The following is a 13,717-nucleotide window of genomic DNA, read 5'->3' on the forward strand; positions in this document are numbered from 1 at the left end:
ATATTTTCATGTATTTTCTTTAATCCTAGTCCTTGGTTTTAATGTTGTCATGTTTCATAATATCTGTCTTTTGTGTTTTATTACCTGATTTGAGCAGACTGTACTGTAGGAAGGAGTATCAGGGCCACATTAAGAAAAGAAAAGTCAAGTATTTTGAGAATAAAGTTGAAATGTGGAGATGATCATTGTTGTTTCAAGACAAACTGCCATGTTTGCTGTAATCTCTACAAACGCCTAGATGAGATGGATGAAACGAACTGATCATCCGTCCTGTGATCCATCATCCATCCTCTTTATAGTACGAGGCTGTGACCATCGATAACTATCTTTCCACGACCAGCTGTTTCCTTGTTACTTTATTTGTGCTGAATAAAGTTTGTTTGTTTTTTTAAAGCAGCACGCTGCGACTCTGACGTCATTTCAGTGCGCCCGGCCTCCCTGACAGTGAAGAAGGAGAAATGGCTGCAAGGTTACTGCTCCGCTCCGCCGTTAGAGCCGCGGCAGCCTGCCGCTCCGCGCGGACCCCCGCTCTGAGCCGCGGCATGGCGGCAGGAGGTGAGCCACGAGCCGCCACAGAACACCCGGAACCCACCGGGAACAGGCGGCTTAGAGAGGGTCTAATCCGCGGGGAGATCGGAGGACGCCGACCGCTTCCTATCCTGGTGACGGCTCCTCTCGGATCAGACTTCATGTTAATATCCTGCGATTTATTAAAAACCGTGTGTTGGCTGATTGTTTGACTTGTAGATTTAAAAAGTCTTAATATATCAGAATTTAGTAATCATGACGGTCAATACGGTGAGATTTAAAACCTAAAATATATTTTATATCTGAAACAATTAACGTGTCATATTTTAACCTTCTCCCTGAAGGTCCCTGAACGTCTCATCGGTATGAAGATTAAACACATGAGAAGTTGTCATTGGTCTGGTTTGCCGATCGAAGTGATCAGTAAGATTGTAATGGTATCGATAAACATACCATTTTAACTTGCAGAGTTTCCCAGAAACCTGAATAATTTGTATGTAGTCTGGAACAGCTAAAGGCGACGATCAATGCATTTTTAAGGTGCTGTGTGTGACCATGACTGACGATGATCAATGAAGTGAATCAGAGTGACGTGAATGAAAACATCAGATCAAACATTTCAGTTTTACACTGAGATGTTTTCATGTCTGTGAGAGAAACACGTGCTTCTTTAGGTTTCACAAACTCAGCAACTCACTGAGGTCATAAGAACCTGTAATAACGTGTGCTGTAGTCATGTGACCCACAGGAAGTCCACACATTAGCCTGTTCTGATGATCAGTGTTTGCTTTGAAGCTTGTTAATCACACTGTGCTATTCACAGGGATTCCCACTGATGAGGAGCAGGCCACCGGGCTGGAAAAGGTCATCATGAAGGCCATGAAACAGGGCGAGGTAAGACAGCATACCAACACACAGGAATTCTGACATCATGTGCTCCAGAAACATGAAAAACGTAGTTAAAAAAAAACAGCAGTAGAGAAAGAAGAGCGTGATGCGGATTCATCTTAACACAATATTTCACACAGACCAGAAATTAAATCGAGATTAAAATCATGAAACATCAAATCTGAGGAGAAACGAGCAGACTCAAGCCATCGGTGTGTCGACATATTTCAGCAAAACTATAAAACATTTTTATTTGGAGTAGTTACTGATTTTGTTACTCAAAAAAATATTTCTTTTTAGTATTTTTGGGCTTGTTTAAGTTTGTATTAATATTTGTTAAGTTATTCTCGGTTATTTGTTTATTTTCATATAGCAGTTATTTGATTAACATTAGCTTTCTGTGTTTTGCCTTTTTATTAATGATTAATAATTATTTTGTGGTATATTCGCTGCTCGGCTCATTTTCAAATATTAATATAAAGTCTGCAGCTCAGCCTCAGCTGATCTGAGGTCAGCCTCTGAGTCGTGTGAATCGTTCTTGATGAACAATGAATTTTGAAATGAAACTGATGTTGAATACTGTCACGCCCCGACTCACCTGACTCCTCCCCCTCCTGTAGGACCCCTACAACATGATGAAGCCAAAGCACTATGCAGGCTCCAAGGCTGACCCCCACCTGGTTCCCTCCATCACGAACAAGAGGATTGTGGGATGTGTGTGTAAGTTGTTGTTTCCTGTTTGTAAGCGTGTGTGAGTGTCAGCCACGGCTTTCTCAGGCAAGGGTTAAACTTTGCCCCGGGCTCAAAGATGGGCGGGGCATAATCCTCACTGGGGAAACCTGAGCGTGCGTGTGACGTGCAGGTGGCACCGCTCTCACCTAGTTTCCTGTGTGCAGGTGAGGAGGACAACACGGCCGTGGTCTGGTTCTGGCTCCACGAGGGTGAGGCCCAGCGCTGCCCATCTTGCGGCTCCCACTACAAGCTGGTTCCCCACGAACTCCCCCATTAACTCACCACCACCTCCTCCTGCGGAGGAAGCGGCACTGTCCGCTTCTCGCCGTCTCCTACTTGACGTACCTGCTGACCTCATCAGTCATTGCTTACACGTTACATGTACTCGGGATCAGACACGTTCGGGGAACAAAGAGTTTCTTCAGACATTTCCATTCAGTCAGTTTACACACACACAACTGTACTGCACACGTTACACTCCTCCCATTTCCCAGGAGCAGCAATAAACGTAACTTCCTGTTTTTCATAGTTAACCATGATTAATGTGTTTTACATCAAACTTCTAGACTTGTGCTTGTAGTTTGAGTGAACTGTTCCTTTAACAATAAAGATCTGTTTATCCTGAATCAGCTGACTCAGTCTTTTTATTACCATATTTATGATGTCACGGATGCAGCAGCAGCAGCTGTTCATAATCGACATGCTGTCATAATAATGACCAGAACGGCAGCATGTGGCAGTGATGACGCTGTGATGACGGGACTGTAGTGTACGTCCCACTGAGCCTGAAAAACAAGGTCACACTATATAATGCAGCACATGACTGAAGGCCTAATTCCTCTGTGATTAAATAAGAAACTTATTTTATATTAAGTTACCGTGTAATCATATTTACCTACAAATACTTAATACTAGAATAAGGAGGTGAGCAGTCAGGTTACACAGGAAATTCCTTATTACACTAAGTATATTTAAGCAGTGCATACTTTCAGCATGTTTACAGTAATAATTTCAAAACACACTGAAATTCTGTGTAACTGCCTCTCACCCATGTGCTTCATACAACAATAAATAACATACAACAATTAATCACAGTCCTGATAATCAGATTCTACAGAGACTGTAGAGCAGGGGACTCCAATCCCAGTCCACGAGGGCCGGTGTCCCTGCAGGTTTTAGATGTGTCCTTGACCCATCACAGCTGATTTAAATGGATAAATTACTTTCTCAACGGCTGTGTCCCATTTCAGGGTCTGCACGCTTGAAGTACGCGCACTACGCGTACTACGTACGGTGCGTACTATAAGTACGAGAAGTGCGGAAGTGAGAGGCGTGTGAAATGGGACGGTATATGCTTCGTCGCGCTGTTCAGGTTGCCTGGCAACCATGATACTAACCGCGAGACACGTTACATACAGCTTTGTTTGACAGAAATGAAGGAGAAAATTGTTTTGTTGGTCAATCATTTTTGTCATGACATCACTTTGATTAGTTGAGTATCTGAGGCTGAGACCACAGGACTGTAAAACATGATTCAAGGGCTTCATTTCTGTACTGAACAGTCATTTAAGATTAGCTAGTAAATAATAATTAGTTAATGTTGTTCATGAGAATAAAGTCATCTCACTATGGTAATGTAAATATAATATGGCCAATATTATAGTATTGTCAGATTATTATGATATATATATATATATATATATATATATATATATATATATATATATATATATATCACTGACTTTCAGCTTGTTGTGTTTGTGATATATGTGTGTATGTGATATATGACTGACTTTAATTATCCATAAAATCATCAGATTCTCTGTAAGATTAAGGTCGACTATATGTATATTTAGAAGTAGAGGCTTTAAAACCAAGTTAATGCTGAAAGTACAAACATCACTAGTGTCACATAACTTTGCCGACATGTGGCCAACAGCAATGTTTTAATGTTCTTCATTATTAAACATTCGCACATGAATAAGTGATGTCATATTCAGTACTTACTTTTGACAGTTCACTTTTCGGCCGCTCCCTTCTGCCGTATTTTGCGGCAAAATTATCCACACCCACCGCCGCGCTATGAATTGTGGGATATATGGGACCACGAAGCGTGCACCGGACCACACTTGATATTTGGGGAAATCGACGGCGCATTTGGAGTATGCATTTCAAGTACACTTCGAATTGGGACAGCCGTCGTCGCGTGGCGGTGACGTAACCGCACTTAAAATGCGTACTTCAAGCGTGCAGACCCTGAAATGGGACACAGCAAACATGTCTTGAAGTTCTCCAGAGGCCTGGTAAAGAACTAATGATGTGATTCAGGTGCGTTGACCCAGGGTGAGCTCTAAAACCTGCAGGGACACCTGTTGGATCTTAACAAGGTTTTAAGTAGAGCTTCAACATGCAACAAGAAGAAATGGGAGTGAGACAAAACATTTTTTGAGCATAATGTTTATTGAAATAAATTGAAACAGGCTGTTTTACAGCTGATCAAAATTTTAAGACCACACCTCCAAAGAAACCTGTAAACCCCCCAAAATACAAATCAGCGTTCCAAACATCAACTCAGTAATGAGTAGCTCCACCATTATTGTTGATCACTTCAAAAATTTGTCGCGGCATGCTTGATACAAAAGTTTTTATGAGGTGGTGAAGACGGTCGCATGAGGGGTACCTACTATCTGGAACTGTTGTCCATTTTTGTAAACTTCCCTTGCTATCCATCCACAAAAGTTCTCAATTGGATTTAGATCAGGGGAACATGCAGGGCCCTCAGTCATGAGGGATGCTCTCTGCAACACCTGGACATAGCCAGCGGCTGTTTGACGGCCCTGCACCTCCTGAAGCTCCATTGTTCCACTGAAGGAAAAAGCACCCCAGATCATCATGGTTCCCCTTCCTCTGTGGCGCGTAGAAAACGTCTCAGGTGGGATCTGCTTGTTAAATATTTTTCATTAAAGAATAAAACTTTCTTCCACACTTATATTGTCCAATGTTTGGTCTTCTCTTGGAGAAGAGGTCTTGAAGACGATTTTTGTTTTTCAAGCTCTTAAGTCTTAGCTTGCTGTCTGGTGGTTATGGGGCACCAGTAATGGCCTTAATTTGAGTTGAGGATCACCCAGTTTCTTGACTGACAGCCAACTGGAGCTCAGTGCTGGTGAAATTATTTTGGTCTTCCACTTGACTTTTTTGTTCAGTAACACTCAGGATCATTTAAGAAATTCCAAATGACTGTCTTACTGTGTATCACCTCAGCAGCGATGGCGTGCTGCGAGAGACCCTGCTTATGCAGTTCAACAACCCAACCACGTTTAAAAAGGGAACGTTTTTTTGCCTTTGCCATCAGAATGTCATGACAGTGTGACTACCTGACAGAAAATAACAATGACTCAACATTTTTGCACAGTTCGGCCTTTTAAAGGCATGTTGTCCTAAACTTTTGACCAGCTGTAAAACAGCCTGTTTCAATTTAAGCACTGTTTTCAATAAACTGCATGCTAAAAAAAAAATGTTTTGTCTCACTCCCAGTGTCTTCTACCAAGTCTGGCGGCTTGGTAGAAGACACTGTTTTGCAGTCTGGCAGTGAGGGCCTGACTGCCCTGCTGCCTGAAGAGTGTGTGTAAGGGGTGCGTGGGGTCCTCCACAATGCTGGTGGGTTTGCGGATGCAGCAGGTGCAATAAGTGTCTGTGATGGAGGGAACAGTGGCTCCGTTCATCTTCTCAGCAGTTCTTACTATCCGTTGTAGGGTATTGCAATCCGATACGTTTAAGCTTGAACAGCTGTTGTTAGAAGTTATTTAATATTAATTTCTAGTATCAACTGATGTTTGCTGGAGCCACAGCTGTAAAAGCTGCTGGTCATGATATCAGTTTGGATATGTGGTGAGAGGGAAACATGAAGATGAAACCAGGAGATGTCCTTACTGAATCATCAGAGCTGAACAGGTGATGGAGAAACAGGTTTACCTTTGAGGTGACATGAATGAGTTGAAGGGAAGTTATGAACTGTTTCTGAGAAACAAATGACACCAGGATCCTTTTCTAAGTAGCTGACAGCTGGTAACTGTGCAGGGGCGGGTTCTAGCAAAGTTTTGCCAGGGGGCAGGTAGAGCATTAACAGGGAAAGGGGGGCACAAATAAATACTTTTCTTTCTTACTCTCATTTAAAATGTCTCGCTTTTAATAAATAATCTGGATCTTACAACTAAAGTTTTTATCTGACGTAAAATGTATAGAAATCATACATATACCAACAAGACAGTGTACATCACTGTCACAACAGCGTTTGTTTTCTTTCAAAGGCTTTATGGCTTTTCCTGTAATACCTGGTGGGCCGGTCTCTAGTCAAAATGCCCGGGCCAATTTTTTGTTCCAGTCCAGCCCTGGCCTGCATAGTCTTGTGTCTGTATTGATCTGTTCTGTCTGGTGTTGTACTGTCTGTGTTTTGTTTGTCTGTCTGTGCAATTTTTGCAATTTTGCACATTGCACTTTATGTAGTCCTGTGTTGATTGTCTGTTATATGTCACATATAGCACCATGTACTGCAGTGGTACAGCACTGTGTACATGTTTGGAATAACAATAAAGCCACTTGACTTGTCTTGTCAAGCTGAAGCAGATCATTGTCACTATTAACTCCTGTGTATAAAGTGTGATCCTCAGATGTCGTTCTGGGTTCTTCTGTGACCTTCTCAATGAGTCACTGATGTCCGGGTTGTTCCAGGTTTCATCCATGTGTGGCTCATGGCCTGATTGATGATGTGAGTAGTTGTGTGTCTTATTTTGAAAGAAATATTTACATGTTACCATAGCGACCAGAGAGCATAAAAGGTCAGAGAGGAGGATGCTACTCTCAATGCTGTTGGTGCATTTCAGGGGGAAGCTGCTAATAAAGTTACACAATTACATAGTGAATTCTCGTTATTATTTATTTATTATTATACTTACAAAATACCACAATCTTTGCCTTGTCGTATCCTTTTTTTTTGTTATATTAATCCGCGACACCTTTTAGCCTTAAGGCTTTGTCGGGCTTTCTTTGTAGTGCACCCTGAGGCATGCACCTGAGGACAGGTGGGCTGTAACACACACGTCACATTATGAACTGATGCTGATGTCACATATTGTAACTTCTCCTGAATCTGGAGATCCACAGGTGGCGCTAGTGCACCTCAAAGCTGCCAATAAACAAAGAAGAAGAAGAACCGTTCCACAAATATGACGTCATTGCCAATCGACCTAAGTGATCACTGAAGGAGAAATGGCTGCAAGGTTACTGCTCCGCTCCGCCGTCAGAACCGCGGCGGCCTGCCGCTCCGTCCGGAACCCCGCTCTGAGTCGCAGCATGGCAGCAGGAGGTGAGCTCCAAGCCGGCACAGAACACCTGGAACTCGGCGGGAACAGGCGGCTTAGAGAGGGTTTAATCCGCGGGGAAGACGGAGAACGCCGATCGCTTCCTGTCCCGGTGACAGCGCCGCTCAGACAAGACTTCATTCAGAACAAATATAAATGACGGATCGGCTCATTTTAAAACGATTAAACGGTCCAATCAGTAGATTTTAATTAACCCATGTTCAGATCGGCACACTTTAAAGGACGGAACACCGGAAATAGCCGCGGACAATTGGCAGCGTTAGCAGTTTGTTAGCTTCGGGAGGTCAGAGTTCAATTTAACAGTTAATTATTAGTCAATTATTCAATTATACAAAACGCTCGGTTAATCGATTACATTACTGCTTTCGGATAGTAATGAATATCTTCTCTGGTTATAATTATCTAATCTGATTGATTATTGATTGATCTTTTATTCGAGAAAAATCTGCTCTGTGATGATTTTAATAAATGACCAAAAAACACAGTAAACTTTCACCCGAAGACAGAATCTCACATAAATGTGTCTGAATATGAAATGTAAAGAAGACATGAACAGGACGAGAAGAGCTCAGACTGGCTTAAATTAAATGTTTAAAGAAGTCCCCAAAGTTTGATTCTGTTCATCTGGACGTAGCGTTTTCAGTGGGAGAAACGTTTCGTCACTCGTCCAAGTGACTTCTTCAGTCTCAGCTGACTGCAGGTTTCCCCAGTCTTATAAACAGTACATTTGCATAATGACCAGTGTTGGGTAAGTTACTTTAAAATAGTAACTAAGTTACATTACTAGTTACTTCTATCAAAAGTAACTCAGTTACTTCAAGTTACTCGTTACTTTCAAAGTAACTAGTTACTAGGGAAAGTAACTTTGGTTTTACTCAGAATGTGTTGCTTCCATAACTTTGCCAGTCTTCTAGCTTGCTTACTTGCCACAAGTGCACTGTGCCACCTACCAATAGAAAGGAAAAGATAATGTGCATATTTCCACGAGAGAAATCCCACGCCTGGACCGTCATTGACTGCTGCCATGATTCTAGCCTACGTCACAGTGTCATGTGCGCCTTTTACATCCAACACAAAAACTGCAGTCGTGGTGCTTTGATTGTAATCAGAACTCGGAAATTCTGCCTTCTGAATAGGAAGATGTAGGCAACACCAGACTGCAGATGAGCTGCATACAGGGCTGGACTGGGACAGAAAATCGGCCCGGGCATTTTGACTAGAGACTGGCCCACCATTATAGGAAAAATCATAAAGCCTTTGAATGAAAACAAACGCTGTTGTGACAGTGATGTACACTGTTTTGATGGTATATATGTATCAATCTAGCAATCGTTTGTTGTAAGATTCAGATAATTGTTTTTTAAAAGCGAGACATTTTAAATGAGAATAAGAAAGAAAAGTATTTCCTTGTGCCCACCTTTCCCTGTTAATGCCCTACCTGCCCCCTGGCAAAAACTTTGCTAGATCCGCCCCTGCACAGTTACCAGCTGTCAGCTACATAAAAAAAGGATCCTGGTGTTATTTGTCTCTCAGAAACAGTTCATAACTTCCCTTCAACTCATTCATGTCACCTAAAAGGTAAACCTGTATCTCCATCACCTGTTCAGCTCTGATGATTCAGTAAGGACATCTCCTGGTTTCATCTTCATGTTTCCCTCTCACCACATATCCAAACCGATATCATGACCAGCAGCTTTTTTGCAGCTGTGGCTCCAGCAAACATCAGCTGATACTAGAAATTAATATTAAATAAATTATAACAACACCTGATCAAGCTTAAACGTGCTGCTGTTGTTTAACGCGACATCGGCTGGTTTCCTCTCTCTGGCGCAAAGTGACCGATAAACAAACAAGAGAGAAAAGCCGATCAGCTGATCACTGATCAGTTTTCATGATTGAAGTAGAAACAGGAGAGGGAGGGGGGAGAATGAGAGAAGAAGCAGCAGCTGTGCAGCAAAGACACAGAATAACTCCAGCTTTGTGTCTTTTTCATTGTAGCTGAATTACGGGACAAACTGTTCCTTTTCACCTCAAAACGCGTAATATTTTCTCTGAATACCAGACGGGACGGTTGGCAACTCTAATAACTTATGAACAAAATAAAGTTCAACATCATTAACTTCATAGCACCCACCCAGCTGTATAGAAACTCCGTCATGCTAGCTAGTACGCAGTATGGAAAAAGTCAGAATAACGAAAATAAACTGCACCTAAACTTGGTTTATATCTGACCCAGATAGACTGCAGGTCATAACTTCTTACCTGAAGTTCAGTTCACACTCGGACCGGCGGCCGCCTCGGGTCTCTTTTCCTTCTGCGTCCCCTTTTTTCTCATCCACCTGCTGCCTCCACCACTTGCTAATGTTACTGAATCTGTGGAAGCTCCACGATAGCCACCACACGAAGTAACGAGTAACGACCCTATCTAAATCCCAGTAACGACTAACGCGTTCCTGATTTTGGCATAATAACTAGTTACCGTGCTCGTTACCACAAAAATAACGTAGTTACTGTAGCGCGTTACTTAATAACGCGTTAGTCCCAACACTGATAATGACTGAAACGGTCATTATGCAAATGTACTTGGATGAGTGACTAAACGTTTCTCCCACTGAAAACGCTACGTCCAGATGAACAGAATCAAACTTTGGGGATTTACTTACCTGGATGATTGAGCATGCATCAAGATGTTTAAAGAAGTCATTGTGTTTTTGAGCACGAAGTCTGCAGACAGCCATGTGTTTTTCCACCTGTGTGTGTGTGTGTGTGTGCAGCAGCATGAGCTTACTGTAAACTCAGATCAAAATGAACAAAGTATGTTATCAGTTATTATTTTCTAAATAAAATAAAGCAGAAACATTTAAACTTTGATTTTTTTTTTTTCTCATAAGTAAAGTATAATCTGAATTTTCTCCACCAGCCTTTAACGGTTTTCTTGGCACGCTGTGAGGAACGTTTGATGCTTTATTTCTCATTTTTGTCAGTATCTTGTGAAACAACGTAATTGTAAACACTTTTTAAAAAAAATATCCTGTTTTTCTTTTAAACAAAGTATTGGTTTATGTGTATGAATGAAGATGAGGTGAAGATGAAGGCTGGTTTTGTGTTCACAGGGATTCCCACTGATGAAGAGCAGGCCACAGGGCTGGAGAAAGTCATCATGAAGGCCATGAAGCAGGGCGAGGTAAGATCGTTGAGTTCATTCAGCCCCGTTTGACCTGAGGGGTTTCTGGGGTATCTCAGGGTATCTCAGGCTACGTTCACACTGAAGGCGAAAGTGCATCAAATCTGAGTTTTTTGACCCTATGCGACCCATATCTGATCATGGTATGACAGTGTGAACGGCACAAATCCGATCTGGGTCACTTTTGTATGTGGTACTGAATCCGATACATATCTGATGTTTTAGAAAGCGGCTGCTGTTTGAATGGTCATATTGCATTAAATCAGTCTTTTACGTCACTGACATAAGACAGACGCCAATTATCAGCGCAGGAGAAGCGCCCAATAAGACATTGCGAACGCTTCCTGGCCATCCCGTGTAGATGTCAGTGAAACTGCTGGGAAGACAACGTTAGAGAAACGTGAACATTTTATTTGTACTGTATAATCTGCAGATTCTGACAGAAATCTGCAACTATCCTTTGACGTACAGCTCCTCTCTAAAACAGCAATAAGGATAATTATTAGGCCATATGTAAATAACAAAATAACTTTACAACTTAAAGCAAAATTAGGAAACGTAAAGTCCGAAACAAGTCTTTATATTAAGGGCCATCAGTCAAACAGTACTGTTGGGTCTGGGTCTAAACGGCGTGTTGCGTGTGAAGTCTTCTTTTGCGCATGCGGGACGCTTTGAGGGTTCACACTAGAGTGTGTTTGCTGTCACATTTTATTTTGTAGTGTGAACAACCAGACACAAAAATTGGAATTGAGCATTAAGACCTGCAGTGTGAACATAGCCTAAGCTTTCCTCCTCCTGCACATGAAGATGATGAAAGATAAACTTTGAGATGAAACTGATGTTGAATACTGTCACGCCCCGACTCACCTGACTCCTCCCCCTCCCGTAGGACCCCTACAACATGATGAAGCCAAAGCACTATGCAGGCTCCAAGGCTGACCCCCACCTGGTTCCCTCCATCACGAACAAGAGGATTGTGGGATGCGTGTGTAAGTTGTTGTTTCCTGTGTGAAAGCGTATGTGAGCAGCGGCAGCTTTCTCAGACGAGGGTTAAACTCGCCTCCGGGCTTAAAGGGGGTGGGGCTTATTCCTCACTGGGAAACCTGAGCATGCGTGTGAGCTGCAGGTTAGGGTTCTCACCCAGTTTCCTGTGTGCAGGTGAGGAGGACAACACGGCCGTGGTCTGGTTCTGGCTCCACGAGGGTGAGGCCCAGCGCTGCCCATCTTGCGGCTCCCACTACAAGCTGGTTCCCCATGAGCTCCCCCACTGACCTGCCTCCTCTTCCTCCTGCGGAGGAAGCGGCGCTGTCTGTTTCCCACCTTCTTCTACTTGACATACCTGCTGACCTCATTAGTCTTTGCTTACATTTGCTTACGTTACATGTACTCGGGATCAGACACATTCGGGGAACAAAGAGTTTCTTCAGACATTTCCATTCAGTCAGTTTACACACACACAACTGTACTGCACACGTTACACTCCTCCCACCTCCCGGGAGCAGCCAATAAACTTTAACTTCCTGTCAATCCGCTGTCTGTGTCATCTGTTCCACCTGAACGTGGAAGTGTAGCTGTGAAGTTCTCACCCAGCATCAGAATAGCAAACTGAGGATGAAAGAATGAAGTGTATCTGTATTCACTGTCAGCTCCTAGTTTATTTATACAATTTAAATATTAACAGACGCCTGTGGTGGTTTCTGTGTTGTCACATTAATGAATGTGTCAGATTACACACAGGTTAATTATAGTGTTAGCGTTTTATTTTTGGACCACAGCTGCTGAATATATCAAGAAATGAAGAAAAAGAAAGAAAATGAAAGTTAACATCAGAAAGTTATTGGTGCTAAATATGATGTACATAAAACCAGAATACATCAGACTGTTTACATCAAAATTTTAATTTAGTTTATTCCAGCTCAGCTGGGATTAGTAAATGAGTCTTTTAAATAAAGGGTTAACATGAAAATGAAAAACTGAGTGAACATGAAGCAGTGAGAGCATAAACCTTCAGTGTTCAGCTCACTCTATTATTATCTTATCGAAATGTAGTGTAGAAGGTTTGTAGTGAAGTAGGAATCAGAAATGTTTGATCACACGGTGATGTGTAATGACAACATGGATGATTATTAGATCAATCTGCAGTGTATTTCTGAAAAAGACTTCTGAAAGATGTCGTGCATGCTGGGGTCAACTTGACAGAGAGGCAGATGTGAAATGTAAAAGAGAGGTCAGATATGACATCACAGTAATCAGATATTCATAATCCCCTTATATCAGTATATCATTTCCTAAATGTTGACAAGGCATCAAGAAACAGCATCAGCATCACTCTGACCTTCAGATCAATCTGTTGAACCTGACAGAGAGGTCAGAGGTAATATGACTTATTTATGTCACATGAACTGGAGACCTCAGACGATGGAAGCCAGATCACAAACAGTTTTATCAGAATCATTTAAAACTGCTCAGTGGGATTAATGAAATTTAGGATGAACTTTGAAGTTATAGATTATTTACAGTTTGTTGATCATCTGATTTACAGATAAAGTACAGGTTATAGATGGATTATAGATTAAATATAGTTTATAGATTGATTAAATGTAATTGAAATGTAATCTCAGAAGTCTGTAGTCACTGCTGAGTCTCTGGCAGCAGGGGGCGCTTCTTGCTAATAGAATCTAAAGTGTTTCGTACATGATGCGATGAAGACACTGAGACCTGTTCACAGTAGTGATGAAGTGGATTAAGGAGCCTGCTGGTGTGAGGTCTGTTTGGTCTGAGACGTCAGCGCAGTCACTGGCGAGTCTTGTCACAGTTCAGGTCACCCCGCCACCACAGGCGGAAACAGCTGTCTGCAGCTTCCTGTGACAGCAGTGTAGCTTCATAGATAGATGCCGTGAAATGGTTCACACAGTTTCTTTTAAAGAAAGCATCATGTGACCCCTGCTTTGCTTCCTTTAGTTTCTGCTCAGAGCTGCACACGAATAAGAAAATGAGCTGAAAGGGA

The 13,717-nt window shown here is 42.1% G+C and overlaps 2 protein-coding genes across 2 annotated transcripts; both read left to right on the plus strand.

Annotated features, from left to right (window-relative positions):
• The first annotated feature begins 404 nt into the window (after positions 1-404).
• On the plus strand, positions 405-2,774 carry cox5ba (cytochrome c oxidase subunit 5Ba). The gene is made up of 4 exons (XM_085167368.1): positions 405-555; positions 1,352-1,422; positions 2,037-2,136; positions 2,313-2,774. Exons 1-4 carry the CDS (start codon positions 459-461, stop codon positions 2,423-2,425), a joined length of 381 nt encoding a protein of 126 aa, XP_085023494.1. The 5' UTR covers positions 405-458; the 3' UTR covers positions 2,426-2,774.
• Positions 2,775-7,354: 4,580 nt separating this feature from the next.
• On the plus strand, positions 7,355-12,212 carry LOC146514872 (cytochrome c oxidase subunit 5B, mitochondrial-like). Its single transcript, XM_085168681.1, has 4 exons — positions 7,355-7,510; positions 10,640-10,710; positions 11,600-11,699; positions 11,869-12,212. Exons 1-4 carry the CDS (start codon positions 7,414-7,416, stop codon positions 11,979-11,981), a joined length of 381 nt encoding a protein of 126 aa, XP_085024807.1. The 5' UTR covers positions 7,355-7,413; the 3' UTR covers positions 11,982-12,212.
• Positions 12,213-13,717: the final 1,505 nt, after the last annotated feature.

Source organism: Neolamprologus multifasciatus, chromosome 7, assembly GCF_963576455.1.
Source record: "Neolamprologus multifasciatus chromosome 7, fNeoMul1.2, whole genome shotgun sequence".
NCBI classification, from domain to species: domain Eukaryota; kingdom Metazoa; phylum Chordata; class Actinopteri; order Cichliformes; family Cichlidae; genus Neolamprologus; species Neolamprologus multifasciatus.

Bases quoted from the DNA above. Each gene is read 5' to 3' on its own strand.
- LOC146514872 (XM_085168681.1), top strand. From the start codon at position 7,414: ATGGCTGCAAGGTTACTGCTCCGCTCCGCCGTCAGAACCGCGGCGGCC. The intron at 7,511-10,639 runs GTGAGCTCCAAG...TTGTGTTCACAG, and splicing joins TCGCAGCATGGCAGCAGGAG to GGATTCCCACTGATGAAGAG. The intron at 10,711-11,599 runs GTAAGATCGTTG...CCCCTCCCGTAG, and splicing joins AGGCCATGAAGCAGGGCGAG to GACCCCTACAACATGATGAA.
- cox5ba (XM_085167368.1), top strand. From the start codon at position 459: ATGGCTGCAAGGTTACTGCTCCGCTCCGCCGTTAGAGCCGCGGCAGCC. The intron at 556-1,351 runs GTGAGCCACGAG...TGCTATTCACAG, and splicing joins CCGCGGCATGGCGGCAGGAG to GGATTCCCACTGATGAGGAG. The intron at 2,137-2,312 runs GTAAGTTGTTGT...TCCTGTGTGCAG, and splicing joins GAGGATTGTGGGATGTGTGT to GTGAGGAGGACAACACGGCC.